This window comes from Pristis pectinata, chromosome 5 (genome assembly GCF_009764475.1).
Source record: "Pristis pectinata isolate sPriPec2 chromosome 5, sPriPec2.1.pri, whole genome shotgun sequence".
NCBI classification, from domain to species: domain Eukaryota; kingdom Metazoa; phylum Chordata; class Chondrichthyes; order Rhinopristiformes; family Pristidae; genus Pristis; species Pristis pectinata.
This window is the reverse complement of record NC_067409.1, coordinates 82,906,722-82,929,329: the sequence shown is the minus strand read 5'-3', so window position 1 is coordinate 82,929,329 and position 22,608 is coordinate 82,906,722. Positions and strand designations below refer to the sequence as shown.

Sequence of the window (22,608 nt, the reverse complement as noted above, 5' to 3'; positions counted from 1 at the left end):
GTAAACCTCTCCTGCACCGTATCCAAAATCTCCACATCCTTCCTGCAATGTTGCAACTAGAACTGCACACAATACTCCAAATGTGGCCTAATCAGAGTTTTATACAACTGCAACGTGACTTGCCAACTTTTCTACTCAACATCCCAACTGATGAAGGCAAGCATGCCATACGCCGCCTTTACTACCCTATTTACTTGTGTTTGGCACTTTCAGGAGCTGGAAACCTCATTCGTGCAACTCCTCAAGGCAGGTTGGGGAGATGTGTTTACCCATGCCACGCTGGCCAACATTTGGACTATTGGACCTTTTAACTTGGTGTCTTGGTGTTGAGGATCCTTATCTTGTTCTGTCCTAAAGTGAGAACTGCCCACATCACAGGGGTGGTGGGACCATCAGCAAGATTTATCTCTTTATTCCTTCTCTTCCCCCTCTGCTGCAAAGACTGGCTGCACACTTCAAAGGAGACCACCACTGGGTTTTCACAGGGTGACCATTCTTCATGTATTCAATAGTATCATTTAAGAAGCACTTGGATCGACACATGGAGGGATATGGGCTGAACGCAGGAAGTTGGGACTAGCTGCGCGGGCGCTGTGGTCGGCATGGACTCATTGGTCCGAAAGACCTGTATCTGTGCTGTATTGCTCTATGACTCTATTAGATAATGACTGTTGTCTGTTTAACCAAAGGAGGGTTTCATAAATGAGCCAGTCTTCTGTTGAAATTCTTCCACATGAGCAGATCTCCAGGGGTCAGGGGATAACCATCAGCTGAAGGTCAATCAAGAATTCTTTTATTGCACAACATAACTGAAGAGTATAGGTTGCACTGTTTTCTTGTCTACATCTAAATAATATGTAGATTATTGGGCTATATTACCCTTGTAAAGAAGGAAGAGCACAAAGCATTTTGCAATTGAATGTTTGAAAAGTGGCAGTTAATTCATGGAGGTTGAGCTCCTAGTAGCAGTAGTGAGGTTCTAGGTTGATAGCTGCGGAAGTTAATGAAATGGGACCTCATCCTGACTGATCACTTGGTAAATTGCCAATTGTAGAATTGTGCCACATAACCCAGGTAGTCTGCCAAATTAACTGGTTCCAATTGGGAAGGAAATGGCAGGCGTACTGTAGGCTTCACAGTTCCACTATGACTCCCTACCTGAATATGTTTGTGTGAGAATGGCAATCAAGGGCAGACTCTGGTCAATTCATTCCCTGGTAGTAGGGATGGTCCAGGGAATTACCAACCAGTGAGCCTTACGACTGTGGTAGGCAAGCTGTTAGAAAGGATTCTAAGAGATAGGATCTATGAGCATTTAGAGAATCATGGACTGATTAGGGACAGCCAGCTTGGCTTTGTGAAGGGAAGATCTTACCTCACAAGCCTGATAGGGTTCTTTGAGGAGGTGACCAGGAAGATTGATGAGGGTAGTGCAGTAGATGTGGTCTACATGGATTTTAGTAAGGCGTTTGACAAGGTTCCACATGGTAGGCTTCTTCAGAAGGTCAGAGGGCAAGGGATCCAGGGAGGCTTGGCCATGTGGATTCAGAATTGGCTTGGCTGTGGAAAGCAGAGGGTTGTGGTGGAGGGAGTGCATTCAGATTGGAGGGCTGTGACTAGTGGTGTCCCACAAGGATCGGTTCTGGGACCTCTACTTTTCGTGATATTTATTAATGACTTGGATGAGGGGGTGGAAGGGTGGGTTAGCAAGTGTGCAGACGACACAAAGGTCGGTGGTGTTGTGGATAGTGTGGAGGGCTGTCGAAGCTTACAGAGGGATATTGATAGGATGCAGAGCTGGGCTGAGAAGTGGCAGATGGAGTTCAATCCAGAGAAGTGTGAGGTGGTACACTTTGGAAAGACAAAGTCCAAGGCGGAGTACAAGGTTAATGGCAGGATTCTGGGGAGTGTGGAGGAGCAGAGGGATCTGGGGGTTCATATCCACAGATCCCTGAAAGTTGCCTCACAGGTGGATAGTGTAGTTAAGAAAGCTTATGGGATGTTAGCTTTCATAAGTCATGGGATCGAGTTTAAGAGCCGCGAGGTAATGATGCAGCTCTACAAAACTCTGGTTAGACCACACTTAGAGTACTGTGACCAGTTCTGGTCGCCTCATTATAGGAAGGATGTGGAAGCATTGGAAAGGGTGCAGAGGAGATTTACCAGGATGCGCCTGGTTTGGAGAGTATGGGTCATGAGGAGAGACTAAGGGAGCTAGGGATTTACTCATTGGAGAGGAGGAGGATGAGGGGAGACATGATATAGGTATACAAAATATTAAGAGGAATAGATAGAGTGGACAGCCAGCGCCTCGTTCCCAGGGCACCAAAGCTCAATACAAGAGGGCATGGCTTTAAGGTAATGGGTGGGAAGTTCAAGGGCGATATCAGAGGGAGGTTTTTCACCCAGAGAGTGGTTAGTGCATGGAATGCGCTGCTTGGGGTGGTGGTGGAGGCTGATACATTGGTCAAGTTCAAGAGATTGTTAGATAAGCATATGGAGGAATTTAAAATAGAGGGATATGTGGGAGGAAGGGGTTAGTTAGTCTTAGGCGTGGTTTAAAGGTCGGCACAACATGGTGGGCCAAAGGGCCTGTATTGTGCTGTATTGTTCTATGGTTCTATGGTCCCTTCCACATTCGACCAATGTGTTGAAACTCCTTGTTTAAGGTCAGACATGAAGCATGTGCACTGAGAGGCTGCTAGTTTCAGGGCAGCACAGTGGTGCAACTAGTAGAGCTACTGCCCTACAGCACCAGTGGTCTGGGTTCAATCGGTAATTCTGTGTGGAGTTTGCATTTTCTCCCTGAGACCATATGGGTTTCCACAGGGTGCTCAGTTTCCTCCCACATCCCAAAGACGTGCGGGTTGGTAGGTTAATTGGCCACTGTAGATTATCCCTGAGTGTATAGAAGAGTCGTGGAATCTGGTGGGAGTTGATGAGGAGAATAAAATTCGATTAATGAAAATGGGCGCGTGATGGTAGACACAATCTAAGTGTGCCGAAGGACCTGTGCGACTCTATGAATCTAGTTCCTGTGAAACACTATTGTCACAATAATTAGCTAATGGGGAGGGAAGAGACCAGAGGAGAAAAGAAAAACATAATAATGCAATATTTGCAAAGACAGCAAAATGATTTTTTAAGTTTAATCTTGATCAAGGAACACCCTGAGGGAAGGGACATTTGAGGCAGTTATCTGCAAATTTACAAAACATATGAAATTCATACTTTGTATGAGGAAGCAAGGTGGACTTTACATTAATGTCCAGTACTGTAGTGCCTTCAGTTACAAAGACATCTGTACTGAGATTGTGTTCCAGTATTTCAACAGCCTCTTACCAAAGTTAAAAGTAGTCCTGCCGCTAATAAAAACAGTGAGCTAAGCTGTGTAAATACGGATTCATCCACCTTCCAGCAGCACAAGTTTCCAAGTTTCATTGGATCTGCAGTGAATTGATCTGACTGATTACTGTAATGGATTTACTCATCATCAATTGCATTAAGCAGGAATTTGATGTGCATTCCTTGCATTAAGGTAAGTGCCTCAATACAGTTCTAGATGAAGATAATATCTGTGCTGAGGAGAGATAAGAAGGACCCTCAATCATGTGTGCTGTTGCTTGTTATTTAATTTGGAAAGCAGATCCGGTGGGAGTACAGGAAGGAAATGCTGGGTTGGGCTGCACTGGTTAGGATGAAATAATAGGCCACCTGCTGATGATGTCAGGAGTTAACTAAGTTGCATGCCATTGGCAAGTGTCCTAAAGACTGAGTTGCTTTAGAATGCAGTGATGTGCTGTGGAGATAACTAGTATGGAATGTCGAAGAGCATTTCAGAGAGACTTCTTCTAGTTCTTTTCTCTCCTTTCCCTCGTACAGAGGATATTGAGTCTTGAAACAGTGTTTCAAAAGCAATTGTGTTGCAGATATGTAGCAATGCAGACAGAGCGTTACTGGGATTTTGCACACATTACCAATTTATGTCTACTGTAGACACCTTGGTTAAGTGTAATAAGTGTTACTATACCTGTACTTCAAAATGTTTCAATGGCTGTAACTTGCTTACGGTGTCCTAAGACTCTCAAAGGCGAATTTATGTTTTTTGATGTCTCTTAGTACCTCGGGGTTCTCCAGTGCATTTTAGAGCCATTGAAGCTGTTAACGCTACACCCAATTTTTGCATAGTAATAACTCTCAAACAGCAAGATTACCCCCAGGAGCGAGTAGTCAAGTAAACATTTATTTTTGGTTGTGTGCTATTTTAAGGAGTTCCCACACCTTTTGGATTCAGTAAGGTGTCAGAGTGGGTTTTAACTTAACACCTCCTCTGAATGATGGCACTGCACACAAATGCACCACTTTCTCAAACCTTCACTCTTTATTCATACTCTGGAGTAGAGCCTGAAATCATTACCTTCAGACTGGTGAGAGTGCTAACAATTGATTCAAAACGATATATGTGGCGATTCTGTGCTAGTGGGGTTGCTTGCTTAAAAATAGGTTCTGACAAGGGCCTATTGGCTGATGATTTATTAACTAATGTTAATTTTACAAAGCCCTCCAACTTAATGCTGCTTAAGTAAAGCCAGAACATGCAAGAGATACTTAGCAGATCAGGTAGTATATGTGGGGAGAGAAACCCAGCTAATGTGGAAAGTGTGGATAATCTGAAACGTTAACCAGGTTTCTCTCTTCATATGAGCTACCTGTTCTGCTGAGTGTTTCCAGCATGTTCTGTTTTTATTCAGGTTTCCAGCAACTGAGTTTTTTTGCTTTGTGCAGTTTTTTGGTACTGATCTTTAACAATCAAGCTTGTAACTTACACCTTTCAACAGAAAAGCCGGCAATCAAAAATATCAACACATCTGTCTCAGAAAGGGCATCTCTGTGATTGGTAGTTGAATGTAATTTATATAAATGTAGGAAGTGCTGAATTATTTTTCGTTGCTTAATAAAGTTATTTAAGCTTGTGGAAAGTGATCCAGAAATCAAACTACCAACATTAGAGTTTGTGAGTGGTCCAAGTGGGAAAGTTGTCTCTGTTTTGTCAGCTATGTCAATGGAGAGTATTGTAGTTTAAGTGCTAATTCTATGAATTACTTTATAATGGATGAAAATGCAAAGTTGCCTGGATTTCCACCCTTGCCTTTGGAAAAATGTTGTGTGTCTGGTCCTTCATGACTTTGAATACTATGCAGTAGTGTTGAGGACTGTATTTTTCAGGTACAATACCGTTCAAGGCTTTTATGTAACTCAGAAAATCTTTCACGTTTGAACTACCTTTGTACCTGTGGTAACAAAGGTAGTTTGCATTGACACACCATAAAACACCAGATAGCATCACCAAGTCTTTTGATCAAACTCTGCATGTGCACTTTCCAGGAGTTATCCAAGGTCACTGATCAGAAATAGAAAAGCAGGTCAATTTCTTTACCCAATCCCACATTCCTTCCCTCTTGCCTTCGTTCCTCTTCTTTCTTCCCCCACTACCCTAAATCCCTGACCGCCACAACTGACTAGCAGTGCAAGGGCCATATCACCAAACACACTGCTGCAAGTGGTGTGCACTTAGCAATGTTATGCAAAAGGATAGTGATACCAGGGACCATGCCTGGAGTTTTGGAGAGAGATATGGAAGTCCTGGTGAAAAAAGTATCAGCTTTACTTAAGGCCATCATCACACAGGCTTCCACTCTTGAGTCTTGTCAAGTTTTCCATATGCTATATAGTAGCACATGATTGAGGGTGTCTTGAGGCTGAGGTGTGTTTTGAGCAGCACCCTGCAGAAGTTATGAATGAGTCTTTAAATGTTGATGTTATAGAGCAAACTGGAAACAAAAGATTTTCTGCTGGGAGTGATGAGCAGCTGTCATGAAAAGCAGGGTGGTAGAATGTGTTCCAATATCTCCTGCTTTGACATTAAGTTCTGCAGAGTAAAAGTTGATGATCTCAGTCCTACCCATGACCAATGCAGTTGTAATGTTGCCAGGTAGGAACTTCCAGACCCAATATCCAATGCATTTTCCCTCAGAAAATGTCAACTGCCATTTGTCACTTAACAAAGCATAACTTTCACATCCAGCTGATAATTGGCTTCAAACTCTGTGTCCCTTGGGTCTTCCAAAATGCAAAACCTCGGCCAGTGCAGCATTCCCCGATCACCTCTTTGGAGTGTTAGCTGGGGTTTTGTTCTGAGATCTTTGGAACAATTATTGTTGGAGCAGATTTCACATCTAATGTTGGCCAGCCATAGTCCACAGGCGCTAGGATTTACTGTTCACCAGCTGGAGTTTTGTTAGTTAAGGGTATTAAATGATAATGGAATTTAAACAAGCCATCTGCGTTGTGGAGTTATCATGGAGTTCTAGTCAGCCACTGAATGATGAAACAGATCTGAGAAGCTGAATAGTTTGCTCCTGTTAATGTGTTTCTATTGTTAATGATTTGCTTCCAGTTACTTCCTTTCCAAAAACATTTTATTCCTCTAGCCCCTTTGCACTGTGCGAAGGTTGTGCAAATGGTGAGCATTATTAAAGCTGCAGTAGGTGCATTGAAATCTTATGGTTTCATTTGGCTTGCACAAAATCTAGATTTTAGATTTCCACATCAGAGCATGCTTTTGTGTCACTTCTAACATAATGTCCTGTTTTAAGTGATGGATAATTATGAACATTGTTCAATTATCTGAGTTATTTTGTTCTATTTTCTCAGATTCTTGTCCACACACCTTACTGAGGATGTTGAAACTGATTCTGCATGGCACATATATCATTCTGTATCAGAGTTTCTGTGCGCATAGCTTTAAGGCATTTGGTGTTCAAATAATGGTTTCAAATACATGTAGAATTGCACATGACAACTTGTTATTTTTTATTAAGAGGAACTTAACATGGAATACTATCCTTGGCATTATGTTATTTCCTGCTACTTAATTACTGTTTCTGACTTTTGTATGCTCACACCCTGATTTTTTTTTCCTCTCGCTCATTAAGCTATCTGCAGTTCCGTTGTTCCTTCTCTGTCGCAAAGGGTGATCAGAAAATGTACTTGCATTTGGGGAAAAAAAAGCCCCAAAATATCTACCTCTTCCCTGTGATCCATACTTCATGGACCAGATTCTGTGCAGTTTCCACATTTGCCTTTAAATCATTTGTTCATGATTCACAACGACCAAGTATTGTGTAACCTACTTGGGGGCCTAAACTTGTTTTTTTAACAGACTCAGGAAAAGGCCATTCATGCAGAACTGTAATAACATTGAAAATAGTTGTTGAGATCTGGGGAAGGGTTGGAAAGTACAAGAGGGAGGAGGAGATCCACAGAACATCGAACAGTACAGCATAGGAACAGGCCTTTTGGTCCACAATGTCTCTGCTGAACACTGTGTCAAATTAACTAAATCTCTTCTGCCTGCACATGATTCATATCTCTCCATTCCCTGCATATCCATGTGTCTATCTAAAAGCCTCTTAAGTGCCTCTATCATATCTGCTTCCACTACCACCCCTAACAGCCTGTTCCAGACACCTACCACTCTCTGTTTAAAAAAAACTTGTCCAACACATCTCCTTTAAGCTTTTCCCCTCTCACCTTAAGTGCATGTCCTCTATTATTTGACATTTCTATCCGGGGAAATAAATTGTGACTACCTACCCTATCTGTGCCTCTCATAATTTTATAAACTTCTATCCGGTCTCCCTTCAGCCTCTGATGCGCTAGAGAAAACAATCGAAGTTTGTCCAGTCTCTCACGGAATTGGGCCCTGACTTAGATAAGGAATTGTCACGATAATGAAATGGAGAAAAGAGTTAGAAGTGCAATTAAAAGAGAGTTCACAGAGGCACATTATTATTTCTACAATCCTTAGACTTCTTTAGAGGAATTGGAAATTGCTTTCACTCTTTGAATTCATGGCTCCATGATGTTTGAACAAAGAACATAACAAAGGACAGAAAAGACTCTTCTATTTTACAGGCATTCCTAGAGCTGTAATATCTTTCCTTTCTGATGTTCACCTGCCAAAGGCCAGGAAACAATTAGTACATAGATGGCCAGATTTAACATCAAGCATGCTGTTCAGAATGTAAGCTGTAGTCCAAGTCTTTGAGCTATCAGTTGTAGAGCAGAGAACTCAGTAGCTGCCAACAGCTTATTGCTGGGTTTGGAAAGATTGAGTGATCATATGCTAATTGCACAGAGCAATCTGTGTATTTCAGTGTGCAAAGTGGTGCTAAATTTCCAGGAACTGTTGATGCTGTGATATCTAAGGTCTAGGACCTCAGCAGCTGAAGGCATGGATGCCAGTGGTGGAAGATTAAACTCAGGGATGCTCAAGAGGCTGAAACTGAAATTCTTTCATCTTGGAGGGTTATAGAGCTGGAGAAAATTTCAGAGATGTAGATGGATGAGATCATGGAAATATTTGAAAGTGAGGATGAGAATTTCTAAACTGAGCCATTGCTAAATGGGAATCAGCGTAGGTCAGCATACACAGGGGTGACAGGACAGCAGAACTTGGTGGTGTTATTTGAAATGATCAGATTTGTTTTTAAGAGTGAAATTAAGAAAGTCAATCAGAAGTCCATCTCAGTAGTTAAGTCTACAGGTAACAAAGGCATGAATGAGGTTTTCAACAGCAGATAAGCTTGACGCAGTGTCAGAGCAGGCAGTGTTACACAGCTAGTCTAAGTAGACATAATGATGGAGTGAATGCAAGACCTATATTCCGGTCAGTGTAACACCGAGGTTGTGAACAGTCAGATTCACTTTTTGACCATTGCCTGGGAGAAAGATGGAGTCGGTGGCTGGGGAGTGGAGTTTATAACAGGAACTGACAATGATAGGTTCAACCTTCCCCAAATTTAGTTGAAAGAAGTTTCTGCCTATCCAAAGTGAGATCTCTGATAGACAGAGTAGATGGAGGGGTTAAGAAAGGTGTGGGTAACATACAGCTGGGTATCAATAATATGCATGTAGAAACCAGTGGCAGGTTTTTGGGTGATATTACCAAGGGGCTGCACGTAGATGAGAAACATTAGGAGCCTTTACTTCACCCACACCTTTCTTAACTACTCCACTATCTGACATCTCCCACGGGAGGAACAGGAACTTCTCCACCACCCCCCCCAACTAAACAAGTCTGAACCCACCATTGTCAGTTTCTGACATAAACTCTGTACTCTAGCTACTGTGGGGGCCAAGGATGGATCATTGGGGACCACCAGGAGTGACCTTGGTGCTGGAGGAAAAGCTGATGATTCTCAAGGTGTGGCAGGTCCCATCTGCTTAAAGACAGGTAGAAGGGCCTTGGAGGAGGATCAACTGTGCCATTGGTTCTGTAGAATGGCTGTTATTACAAGGTTATGGCTGCTTGTTTTGTTTATTCAGCTTCATGAAGGTGTATATCTGTTCCATTGTGGAAAAAGTAAATGACCAAGTATTAAACTGAAGTACTCAGGATGTGATTGCCTGTTAAAGATTCCTGCACCTGGAGCCTATAAATTTGAAAGCTATATACAAGGTACCAGCATCCTTCCCCAATTAAATTAATCTTATAATTATACAAATTATATGCCAGTAAATCAGTTTCCTCCAGCAATTTTCAGAAACATCAACAGATGTCATTGTAATGTCACTTAGCACCATGGAATACACGGATTAATTTAAACACCAGTTACTTGCAGAAGCTTTGGACTCCTACTGGAGTCTATGCTGATGCTGTGGATTAAGAAGGATTCTTTCAAGTATTCTCTCATCTTGCCAGTGATAGACAGCTCTGCTTCTGCTCAGTAACAACAAAAGGCAGATTATTCCAGTATCGGGTAATGACATCAACTAAGATTGATTGAGTGTCTTTGGTCAGTCAGCTTATTAGTTGTTTGGCTTGAGTGGTGGGTTCTGAAATACACCAAACATAAACAAACAGCACAAATCGAATTAGTTTCACACTATTTGTTGGGTAAAAATGGGTAATAATAGCTTTCAGATTGTTAGCACCCAGCATAAGCAATAACTTGTAACTACTGATGATACTTCTATAATAATGATTTTTAAAACAAAATACAAACAATTTTTCAGACACTGGGGATGAAACAAGCCATAAGTAAACCTTTACATTCTCTCAGGATGCCCTGATTTGATGTGCATAGGTCCACAGCTTAGATAGAAATGATTAACGAGCTGAATGAGCAACATTACCAAGCACCATACAGGACCCACAAATAACCAAATGTTGATTGACCAACACCCACTCCAAGTTGGTCAGTTTATTGATCACTGGGTGGGTGATGTTCGTCAGTTTGCTAGTCACTTCATTTCAGCATTGAATTCTGGAGTTTGGGTGTTGGTCAGTCAGCTTCCTGGTTACTAAGATAGTTGTTGTTGACTGGGTGGGCTGATGGTGTTGATCACTTTGATCGAGTGATGTAGGGCACGGTTTAGAAGTATTGATCACCTGGGTTGGGTAATGTTAGTCAGCTTGGAGTGGGTGTTGGTCAATCAACATTTGGTCATTTGTGGGTCCTGTATGGTGCTTGGTAATGTTGCTCATTCAGCTCGTTAATCATTTCTATCTAAGCTGTGGACCTATACACATCAAATCAGGGCATCTTGAGAGAATGTAAAGGTTTACTTATGGCTTGTTTCATCCCCAGTGTCTGAGAAATTTTTGGTGTTTTGTTTTAAAGGTCATTATTGTAGAAGTGTCATCAGTAGTTACAAGTTATCACTTATGCTGGGTACTAACAATCTGAAAGCTATTATTACCCATTTTTACCCAACAAATAGTGTGAAACTAATTTGATTTGTGCTGTTTGTTTATGTTTGGTGTATTTCAAAAAGTGCTGGGTCAATTATTAATTCAGCCCTATTTTTGACTAGAGCAAGAAATATTTTGGTTTGATTTTGCATTCATCACAAGATTAAACATTTAGTAACAGGTTCTCAGGAACCTGTTACATCTGCAGCACATTGCTCCCATTCCCTAATGTCTAAGCTGATGGAAATAAGGAGCAGCTGGCTCATATAGATTCAGGCTTCTGCTGTGAGGGATATTCCAATTAGCTTCTGGATTGAAGAGTGACAGTAGGTCATGTTTGGTGGAGGGGGAAGGGAGCCAAGTTCCCATTTCTGAACAAATCCCTCCAGGATACTCCCTTAGTAAATCTCTCTCATTCCCGTACTAAATCTCTCCTTTTATTTTTCTCTCTCTCTTACTAAATCTCTCTCTCTGTCACTAAATCACTCTCTCTCTTTCCCACTAAATTACTCTCTCTTACTAAATTTCTCTCTTGCACTAAATCTCTCTCTCTCACCAGATTTCTCTCACTAAATCTCTCTCTCATGCTCTTACTAAATCTCTCTCTCTCTTTCACGCGCACACGTGCGAGTGCACTCTTAATAAATTCCGTTTCTTAAAATCTCTCCCAGAGCCTACTATCTGCCCCTGACTTTCCTCCTTTGGCTATTTAATGTAGACAGAAGGGCTAGCTGTAATGTCTAATTTTGCTTAACAACTTTGCCAATCTTAGTATTGAGGCTCACACATGAAAAGAAAAGCTTTTCAATGCCTTTAGAAGTGATGGAGCTTGTATGTAGAAAGATATAAGCAGAATTAAATTAGTTATGAGGGATGTGTTAGCATTTGAAAATATAAGCAATATAAAATTTAAGTTGTACATTAACAAACATCATGTAACCCAGACATTCCCTAACATTCACTGCCTACAGCACCCATTATAAATGTGATTTCCTGTCTCTCTTAATAATAAAAATCCTGATTTTTGCTTTCAAATTAGATCAAACTCCACTTCTGCAATGTTATTCTGTCGACATTGTCAAGGGACTTGACAGCTTTTGCCATCCTGTACAAATGGCAGAATAGAAAAATGTCAATTGAATGAGAATCCCCTCCCCCACCCCAGTTCCAGGTAGTGGTCAAAGCAGCTGGTGCACTCCAGCTACAGTGGCAGTGATTGAAGACCGACTCATTTACATTGGAGCTTTTCACAACCACAAGGTACCTCAGAGAAGTACTTCTGAAATATAACCCCAGTTGTAATGTGCGAAACGCAACAGAAAATTTGTGCACAGCTAGTCATAACCAGATAATCTGTGTTGATGGGTGAGTAGGTAATATTAGCTTGGACACCAGTAGTAGCTCCTCCATCCTTTGAAATTGTGACATGCGATTTTTTTGGTTTAACTTCTTATTTGGAAGCTGGCACTTCAGGTAGTACGGCATTTCCTTCGTCCTGAGTGTAAATTTTGTGCTCAAGATTCTGGAGTAGAAATCGAAGCCGATATTTTCTGAGCAAAAAGCTGCACTCAGCTGACACCTGCACTCAGGTTGTTGGCTCCTGAAACTATTCTGAATTTTCTTGAGTAACTTTTTTCTCCCAGTGGCTCCCTGCATGGAAACCACCTCAGGATGATAGACAGTGTGTAACCAAGCATGTTAGGCAGCTGCTTAGAATTGCAGAACTGCACGTTTGCCAACCAGTGCTCTTCCTGTTGCATTATTTCCAGACAGACGATAACTTGGTTGAAGGGATCTATATTAAAAAGAAGCTGTTTTCATGTGCTGTTGTGCTAAGGTGTTGTTTTATCTAATCCTGTTATGCTAATGTGTTGTTCAATGTAGTAAAAGGGCAATTAAAGCTTTTCTTGCCATTCAGACAATGACATATGCCAAGTGAGTTAACACAAGGGCCATGTGGATAAATGCCATTCCCTTGAAGTGTAGAAGAACAGGGTTAGACAGTCAGTTACTGCAATAACGCACTGCACGTGTACCCATTGCCATTTTTGTGGTGGCATGTAACAGAATAGGTAATTGGTTTATTATTGTCATATGTACTGAGATATAGGGAAGAACTTCGTTTTGCACGTCATCCATACAGATCATTTCAAAACATAAGTACGTTAGAAGTATGAAAGCCAGACATTTTTGCCTGATGCAAACTTAACTGTTGAAGACCAGGTTTCCTTGGAGTTGAAAAATTCGCCAGTGAAAGGGATGCTCCATATGGTTGTCCTTTTACAGGTTGACATGGGTGTTTGGGTGTTGCTACAGACACTAGACAAATGGGAGTTATTAACATCGTCCTCCGGTCTAGGCTCTCATCTGCCAAACATGATAGACATAAACTCAGCCCAAAATCTGCCATCTGTATCCTGCCTCTCAAAAGCGCTGCTCTCTCCTCATGGCTATGCTTGGTAATCGGCCTGGCAATGCCTCAATTTTAAAATCCCTCCTCTCTCTCTAGCAGCTCTACAATTCCCCCAAATTCCTGTCCTCTTCCACTCATGTATTCTGGAGTTTAATTGCTCCACTGTTGATGGCCATCCCATCAGCTCGCTGCCTGTGCCAAAATCTCTGGAATTCTCTTCCAAAACTCCTTTCTCACTCCTTAAAGCCACTCCTTGAATTCAACCACTTGACCAGGCACTTGGTCAGCATCCTGACATCTCCTTTTGTGGCACATGGTGTCACTCTTACAGAACCGAATATTTTTGGCATTCTTTATAAATGCCTTTTCTCAGATTTGCTCTTGTATTGCACATTCCCCAAGAACTACAAACCAGAATGAAGACTGCTGGCTTTCAGTTTCCCAGCCAAATACACTTGCTTCATCTACAGTCTGGTCCTGTTAACTAAAATTAATTTACTGTTCTAAATAAAAAAATTTCAATTACACAGTTTAACCTAAACACACAGGTTTTTTTAATTCAGTTTTCAAATGCATGAATGCCCAATGTAAACAAAGTAAATTCAAATTAAAAGTAGAAAAGAAAGAAAACCCTTCCATACATCTTGGAAACTTTTAAATTTGGAAATCAGGCCAAGTGAGAGCATATTCATAAGAAGGAGAGGACAAATTGTGTATACCCAACCCATGATTCTTTCACCTGAGGATACAGAGAATTAAGACCTCAACAACAGGAATAACATGCATTTATACCACACCTTCAATGCTGTAAAAGCTTTGTTGGAGTATAGTCGAGAATCATACAAGGTCTGACACTGAGACACACCTGGAGGTATGAGAACAGGTAACCAAAAGCTTGATCAAAGAGGTAGATTTCAAGGAGTGTCTTTAAGTAAAGAAGTGGAGGAGTTTACAAAGGTAGCAGCTAACAGCACAGGCTGCTGAATATTTATCTTGCTATGGGCAATTGATCATACAGTGTGTAGAATCTCGATCATCCTCTCTATATCTGTGCCTATGATGCTGATGATTATTGTACCCTCTATCTTCTGTAACCATCTGTAGATTACTGAACATGATAATACACTTAACAAAATGACTCAATATGGTACCCTCAGCTGTCAGTTTAACAAAGAAACACATAGGTCCTGTGGCATTTAAGCCCTCACTTTCTATCAGCCTCCCTTTACTATTCTTAGTTATGATGGAGATCAAATATCCACAAGAATCATAGATGTTTGTGACTCAAGTTTACAATTAGAAGAATGTGAAATCTAGCAGTGACTAAATAAGAAGGGATCTACCTATCACCACCTTGTGCCCACCCTGCCTCCCCTCTCTTGTCCACCTATCACTGCTCTGCTTTTCCCTCCTTTTTATTGGGCTTCCCCTTTTCCTCTTCAGTCCTGAAGAAGGGTCCTGATCCAAAATGTTGACCCCCTGCTTTTTTCCACAAATGTTGCCCGGCCTGCTGAGTTCCTCCAGCATCAGAGTGTTTTTCATCCAGACATTCCGGCATCTACAGTCCTTTGTTTCTCTAGGGATTGTTTCAATTTTAAATGTTCCAAATACATCCTGAAACATTGTTTGTAGTGTTATGGTTTGTAGTGCTGTCATATTTCTTTATCTGACCACGTCTGCATTCTGTATGGACAAGGGATAATGAAAGTGGTCAGAAGTAGGCAATTTGTTAACAGCATTTATGACTGTGCTTTATTCATTAGTACTCTCCACTATCTGTGCTATTTTAAATGAATGTTAAGAAGGATTGGAACAAAGAAAATCGTGTGCAAAGAACAAAAAGGCCTTTGTTTACAAATGATTTATGTGCACTGCTACTGCTGCATTGGACAGGAGACTGATGGTTGACCCAGAGAGCTCAAATACACATCACATCGCCTCAGGAGAGAGATAAAGAGCAAGACTGCACAGAGGTGCTTTGACTGATGTAGCAATCAGAATCAAACCCCTTGATAACCCAGTATTGGGAACAATAAGACAGGCATTTCAACTTGATAATGAAACCTGACTACTTTTTTTTCCATTTAAGAAATAAAGCTCATTTTAAATTAAGTAACAATAAATTCCACTTTCTGCGCAGTGATGTGTTCACAAGTACGTCTGGTTGCAAAACACCCTTCCACAGAAATATTTCCCTGATTATGTGCTGTTCTCTCTTCCCACTGCTTTTTAAGTTAAAATGTTTCTGAAATTCTTGGTTTTAAAAATTGCATCTTCTGGGCATGTCTTCTTTGGCATTTCCTCGGGATCATGGAGAACTTCTACTCCAGTTCTGAAATGGCTGATGAGACCAGTCTAGGATCCACAGACTCTGCCACAGATGGGAGGAGATGGCACTTCATCTATTTTAGCTAGACTTCCGTGTGCTTCGGTCAGACAGATTAGAGGGTCTCATTGGAGGCAATGTGCAGCTTGAGCTGAGTGTGTTCTCGTGCACCAGCAGGTCTGCATTTGATCTCCATGGTCTTAGAGTGTCAGCTTCCTCATACATCTTCCTTCAAAAACATGTCCTGAGCATTGTATCTTTTTGGTGTTAAACACTAAATCATGGAACTTCCTCAGTCAGCCATAACATCTTATGTACTCCATAAAGCACACACCATGGAGAAGCAACGGCAAATACTGGAAACCCTAGCAGATCCTAGCAAACTCTAGCAAAAGGAACACCATTTTAGCATTACAGCAACAAAGACAGTGTCCATGGTTAGGAGCAACACACAAGATGCTGGAGGGACTCAGTTGGTCAGGCAGCATCTATGAAGGGAAATGAACTGTCCAGTGTCCATGTTGGATGCTCCTTCTCCACTTTGAGTAATCATGGGCTAGGGATTCCCATGAATCAGGCAGGCTGTTATATTTTTTTTCTTGGATGCTTTGAGAAAGTTCATGATACATTTCCTCTGTTCTTTTGGTAATCTCTTAATCTGACAGAGATTGGAGAAAAATCATACATTAATTTTGCTTCAGCAAATTTTGTAGTGATACACAAGCTGAGTAAAATATCATATTTTGAGCTGAGAGCATTTTGGTGAATTTTTATGGAGAGCTTGAACATGAACAGCCAACCATACCCCACTTTATCTGTCACCAATTTCATAAACTAGTTTGTGATAGCTGGTTTCCTAACCCGGGAGACACGAGACTGCAGATGCTGGAATCTGGAGCAACACACAAGATGCTGGAGGAACTCAAAGGGTCAGGCAGCATCTATGCAGTGAAATGAACTGTCCATTTCCCTGCCTGACCTGCCGAGCTCCTCTAGCACCTTGTGTGTTGCTCCTAACCAGGGACACTTCCTGTAATGCTAAAATAGTGTTCCTTTTATCTGCTCTAGTTCCCATTATTTGCTATTGCTTTTCCATGGTGTGTGCTTTATGGAATATATAAGATATTGTGATGATTGAAGAAGTTCCATGTTTTAGTGCTTAGCAACTAAAAGTGCTACAATACTCAGGACACGTTTTCAAATTAAGATGTATGAGGAAGCTGACAGTCTAAGACCATGAAGGTCAAATGTAGACCTGCTGCTTCATGAGAGCACACACAGCTCAGGCTGCACTTTGTCTCCATTCTTCACTGCACAGTGCCTTTGCAAAGTCTCTAGATGAGTCTGGACATTTGGAACAAAAAGCTTTCAGAGGGCACAGGTTAAAACTCAAATTGCAAAATAAGATGTGTTCCTTGGTTAGATGACTTGAGGCATTACTTGGAAATGGATAATCCATCACTTCAATTTTAACTGTTCCATAGGGGAGTGTTCTTTCTACAGCCATGTGAGCCTTTGTAACAGACCAGGTTTGCATTGAGTCTCAGTAATATGGCACAGTTCCTGCAATAACTTCCTACCATCTCAATGAATAAATATCCTATGTGGTGTAGTCCAAAGCTGTGTAAACAACAAAAAGACTCGGGTTTAATTTTTTGTGCTGGATTTGCTGTTGCCTGTTTGTTTGATGAGCAGTCAGCCATTTTCTTGCCTGAATATGATTCGGTAATTTCTTCTGAAAAGAGATTTGGCTTTGAATGTCAACGATCACTGGTATTTATATAGCACCTTGAACCAAGGAAATTGTTCAAGAGGGAGAAAGTTGAACTAGTGCTGAGTTGGTTGCGTTTCAGAAGATTGTGTGTTAAAGTCCCCTCCACAACCTTCGATACAAAATTCCAGGCTGCCAGTACTGAGGTAATACCGTGCTATTGTTAACCCTTGTGCCTTCTCATTTGGGTGTAAGAGATCCCATGGTATGAATCAAAGAACAGGGAGTTCTCCCTGATGTCTTAACCAGTACTGATGATTACCAATATCTGGTGACAAGAGTGTTGGAGGTGGTTAGTCAAGATGTGTAAGATGCATCATTAAAGTGCATTGGCATCAATGTATTGAGTAAGCATTCTAATTTTTGCAACTGAAATAGTAGATAAAAAAGTACAACCTGTTGGAGTTGCTGAGATCTCGTTTGGAAGTAGCCATCAAAATTATGGAAGGAGACCATTTTGGGCATGTTGACCCATGACAAGAACAGCGAGACCCATGCGGTAGCAATCTCAAAATTGACATGCTAACAATATAAAATGCTTGCACTTGTACTTCTATCTCCTCTCTGAAACCACAATCTGTTTTGTAGACCGAAGTCTCCTAAACTGTAAATGGAGCAGCTAGGGTTCCTGCAACTTTAGAATCATCAGTATTTCAGTGGAACCTTCAAGCCAGCAAATAGTTCTACAGGGAATAACGGGAACTGGTACTGAGTGGAAGGGTATCAACTGTAGCTCAGCTGGTAACACTTTCAGAGGGTTTTTATTTTGTCTTTCACATCAGGTGATGCAAGTTGTAAAGGAGCAGATAATGAGAGCACTGACCAGCAAGCCTAACTCACTGGACCAGTTCAAGAGCAAATTACAGAACCTGAGTTACACAGAGATCCTGAAAATCCGGCAGTCGGAAAGGATGAACCAGGAGGACTTCCAATCTCGCCCAATCCTGTAAGCACCCAACAGTTTTTAATCTGTCGCTTTCACATACCTAAGTGGAAAGTTCTGTGCAAATTTGATATATATTCCTCTAATTTGGGAAGTGTGATCTAATTGAGGTTTTTGACTTGATGAAGGATGACAGGAAAATTATTTCCATTGGCAGTGAAGAATTTACAACCAGAGGGCACGGTCTAAAAATTAGAGCTGGTCTATGTGGAATGAAATTAAGAAGCACTGGTTCAACACAAAGGCTTGTGGAAATTTGGAACTCTGCCTCCTGCACAGACAGCACTTTTTTGGGGATCAGTTGATACCTTCAAGACTCTAATCAATAGATTTTTTTGTTGGGTAAGGATGTCAAGGGTTTTGAAGCCAATGAATTTGAGGTACAGATCGGATATGAATTAAAAGAATAATAGATTTGAGAAGCTGTATGGTGTATTCTGGTTACTGACATGTAGAGAAAACAAGACAAAATGTGTTTAATTCAGACGATTATCATAAAGTAAGAGCAGATTTTATTAATAAGGAAATGTACCTGATTCTCTTTGGGGCTAATTTTCTCCCCTTCTCTCAAGCTAATGCTTCAGATATGCAGTTCCACATGCAGGTATAAACCATCCTCATTCTAAAAATGGGTGTAGTAGCCTACCAAGTGGCTAACTTACTGACATACTATCCGGAGGTCTGGATTATTGATGTGGAGGTGCACGTTTGAATCTCACTGTGACAGCTGGGCAATTTAAAAGAAACTGAGCACTTTTTTAAAATGAAGGTCTAGTATCACTAGTAATGGCAACAAAATCACTGGAGTGTCATAAAGGCTCACTAATGTCCCTCAGGGAAGGGAGTCTGCCATCCTTGCCCATCTGGCATGTACGTGCCTCCAGACCTAAGGCAATGTTGTTGACTCTGTCTTCTCAGTTTGGGCAGTTAAGGTGGACAATAAATTCTGGGCTTTTCCGTGAATGAAGGTCAAAAACAAAATCTAAATGCCCAAATTATACCTGAGCATATGTTGCGGGTGATTTGAACATTCAGTGCATCTCATCTCTTCCCCATATCTTAATGTGAAAACTTTCCAGTTAGAGTCACTGGATACGATAAGGAATAATAAGTACGGTTGATCATTTGTACCCCCACACCTCCTCTTCCTTCCTTACCCACTGCCCCCCCCCCCCCAAAACACATGCCAGCCAAAATGAGGTCAATTATGGCTCAACTATTATCACCATTATAAGATATGGATAAAATATGGGGACAAATAGAAATTAGATCAGTGTAGGGTTATTGTGTGATGGTCAGTGAGGATTCAGTGGGCCAAAGGGTCTGTCTCCTTGCTATATGACTCTGATATATGTGCAATAGTCTGTACCATGTACTAGTAGGTAGTGCCACTGAACACTAACACTTCAAAGCTATCACTTCCTAGTTTCAAGCTCTCAGCTTTCAGGTAAGGTGCACAGTGGATCAGTTGCATTCATGTGCATGTGTTTGCCCCTAGTGTTGGGGACTGCACAACATGCTAGTTGTGGAATTGCATTACTAGCATGCCACTTGTGAGAATTTGAAACTTCCACTGCACTGGCTTGTCATGGGGGGAATAGTGAGTGCCCAAGAGGGAAAAGTTGAAGAGAGAGATCAAAATCACTTGTAAACATATTCAAACATGGATTGACTACCTCAGTGAATCCTTCTTCTGTTCAAACTTTTGGTTGCAAGTATGTTCAAATTAGTATGTAATTCATTTCCAAATTAATGCCATGAAGTTATTCTGATTTACATTGCATTACTATAAATCTATATTCCAGCTCTCAGGTTACTCTGTCAACATGAAAAGGGGAAATGTGGTTAGCACAGGGTCTCATTGAATAAGGTCTCAAAAGAAATAACAAGAGCTCTGTTTGATTAGCAGTTGGAATACTTAGGTGTAGTGTGACTCAGTATTCATTCACAATTGTAACCCTCTCCCAAGGTCTTCACATTCTTCCATTTTATTTTTAGCTTCTATTAGAAAGTGTAGGAGGAAATTTATATGTTCGTGTCTTTAAGGAAATTTAGTGTGGGATAATTAAATAATTTCTTTAATTTAAGCATGTGGTTCTATTATTGCTTATTCTACATCAGGGACATAACAGGGCAATATGTGAAGTAGAGATTATCTTTGCTCTTAAATTAACATAATATCCTGAAGCAGATATGAGGATTCCCAAACTCCATTGATATATTAATTAAAACAGAACAGAAAGTTGGTGGATATTCTTAGAAAGTTGCGATTTAATTTTTGGTTTTAATCCTCCTTCATTCCAGGGGAAACAAACCACAAAAAGTGTATCTCATTCCTCAAACATTTCATCAAGCAAACATCCACCTGTTTGATGAACAAACCCCTCATATACTTCCCCAATTTCTTTCGTTGATGCACTTGCCCAACCCAGTATCCAATGAATGGCACAGTGGTGCAGCTAGTGGAGCTACTGCCTCATAGCGCCAGAGACCCGGGTTCAATCCTGTCCTTGGGTGCTGTCTGTGTGGAGCTTGCACATTCTTCCTGTGACAGTGTGGGTTTCCTCTGAGTGCTCCAGTTTCTTCCCATAACTGTAAGACAGCGGGTTGGAAGGTTAATTGCCACTATAAATTGCCCCTAATGTGTAGGTGAGTGTAAGTAGAATCTGGAGGCAGTTGAAGAGAATGTGGGGAGAATAGAAAATGGGAATAATGTAAGGATTAGTGTAAAATGGGTGGTAAATGGTCAGCGTGGATTTGGTGGGCCAAAGGGCCTGTTTCCATGCTGTATCTCTCCATGACTCTATAACCCAACTCACAGACCCACCCGTCCGCACCTCCCTGGAACACATCTTCCCCTTCACATATTGCTGCCCCAATCACACTCTTTCTTTCATACCCATCCCTATAAAACATCACATTGAGATACACATTCTGCCAACCACCCAGATGCACTTCCCTTACTACACACATGTACTGTACATCAACTGCCCCATCCCTGCACAGGTCAGTAGCTCCACCTCCGTACATTACCCTCAGACCCCTTTGTGCATTGTTTAGTCCCACACTGTGCACTTCCCTCCCCACCTCATGTCCACTGTACTCACCAGTGTCCTGGTAGCATTCTTCTCCCACCCTCCACCCCCCCAGCACATACCCACACACTTACCTGACCCCTACATCCCACCACTCAACCTCCTCCCACTCATCTCAAGCACATCCCCTTGCCTTCCGTATCCGCCCATGTAGTCATCCCCTCCCACCCCCGTGCCCTTGCACACACTCCCACCACTTCACTCGCTGCCTCTGTTTACTTTTAAAGACTGCGCACAGTCAGCCCTTGCATCTTCTTGAGCAGGGTGTAGGTCTCTGTTGGTGACAGTTTGCCTTTCTGTCTGCAGTGAGCTCAGGGAGAAGATTCAGCCTGAAATTCTGGAGTTGGTGAAGCAGCAGCGGCTGAACCGACTGTGCGAAGGCACCTGCTTCAGGAAGATCAGCAGTCGCCGGCGACAAGGTACCAACCATCAAATCTCCATGCACCTTGGTGAACATTTCAACTTGTAGAAGTGTTTTAAATGGACAGTCAAACCAACCTTTCCATATAACCAATGATGAGTACATCTATTTGCAATAATTTTTTCAAAATTTTCAATCCTTTTTCAAATTTTTAAATCCTTTAATCTACAAAGTTTATAACTCGCTCCTGTGTTACACAGTGCAGACATGCATGTGCTTCTATAGTTGTGTGTTCTCAGTGTGTGTGACATTGGCAGTGCTGACATTGCCCATTCCTAAGGGCTCTGAGCATCTGCTAGTCTCCGAGTAGAAGCTCCTGCCACCCTGAAACCAAGTTGGATATGGCAGGATTTTCACCTGACAGCTGTTAAGGATTGGCAACTAATATTGTCTTCCTAGGCTTTCATTGGTGTTCAAGGATAACCTGCTTCCACTCCAGTTCTGTGAGTTCTGAGTTGGTAGATGAGGCTACTGTAGGGCCCACAAATTCTGTCCCAGGTGGGACATCACATGTCAACTTCAAGACCAATGCAGGGAACTCCATCACCCTCATTTTAACATCTCAAATCCTTTGATTTTGTCACTTGAGAAGGACTTCTTGCCTTTGGCTGCCTGCAGACATCCATCTGGCATCTGCTACATGATGGCACGCAAGCTGTGATTTTAACCAATGTGTACGGGAAGGCCCAATGGATAGTGCAGGGTACAACACATGCAGAGTTAATTTAAGGTTGTGAGAATAGAGGAGGTGACAGAGGTAGGGAGCGGTAGACCATGGGGGGAGTTGAATGTGAGCATGAAAATGGAGGCTATGCAGGGCCAGAAGCCAACAATGATCCAAGTGGTAAATTGGTGAGGGTGGGTTAAGGTACAGCATTAT

At 41.6% G+C, this 22,608-nt stretch overlaps 1 protein-coding gene across 1 annotated transcript in view; it reads left to right on the top strand.

The window, feature by feature from the left end:
* LOC127570593 (engulfment and cell motility protein 1-like) overlaps positions 1-22,608 on the top strand; it is a 188,106-nt gene that overhangs the window by 146,347 nt on the left and 19,151 nt on the right. The window contains 2 exon segments of the mRNA XM_052016288.1: positions 18,052-18,215; positions 21,614-21,726. Of these exon segments, the coding sequence (XP_051872248.1) occupies positions 18,052-18,215; positions 21,614-21,726 (277 nt within the window).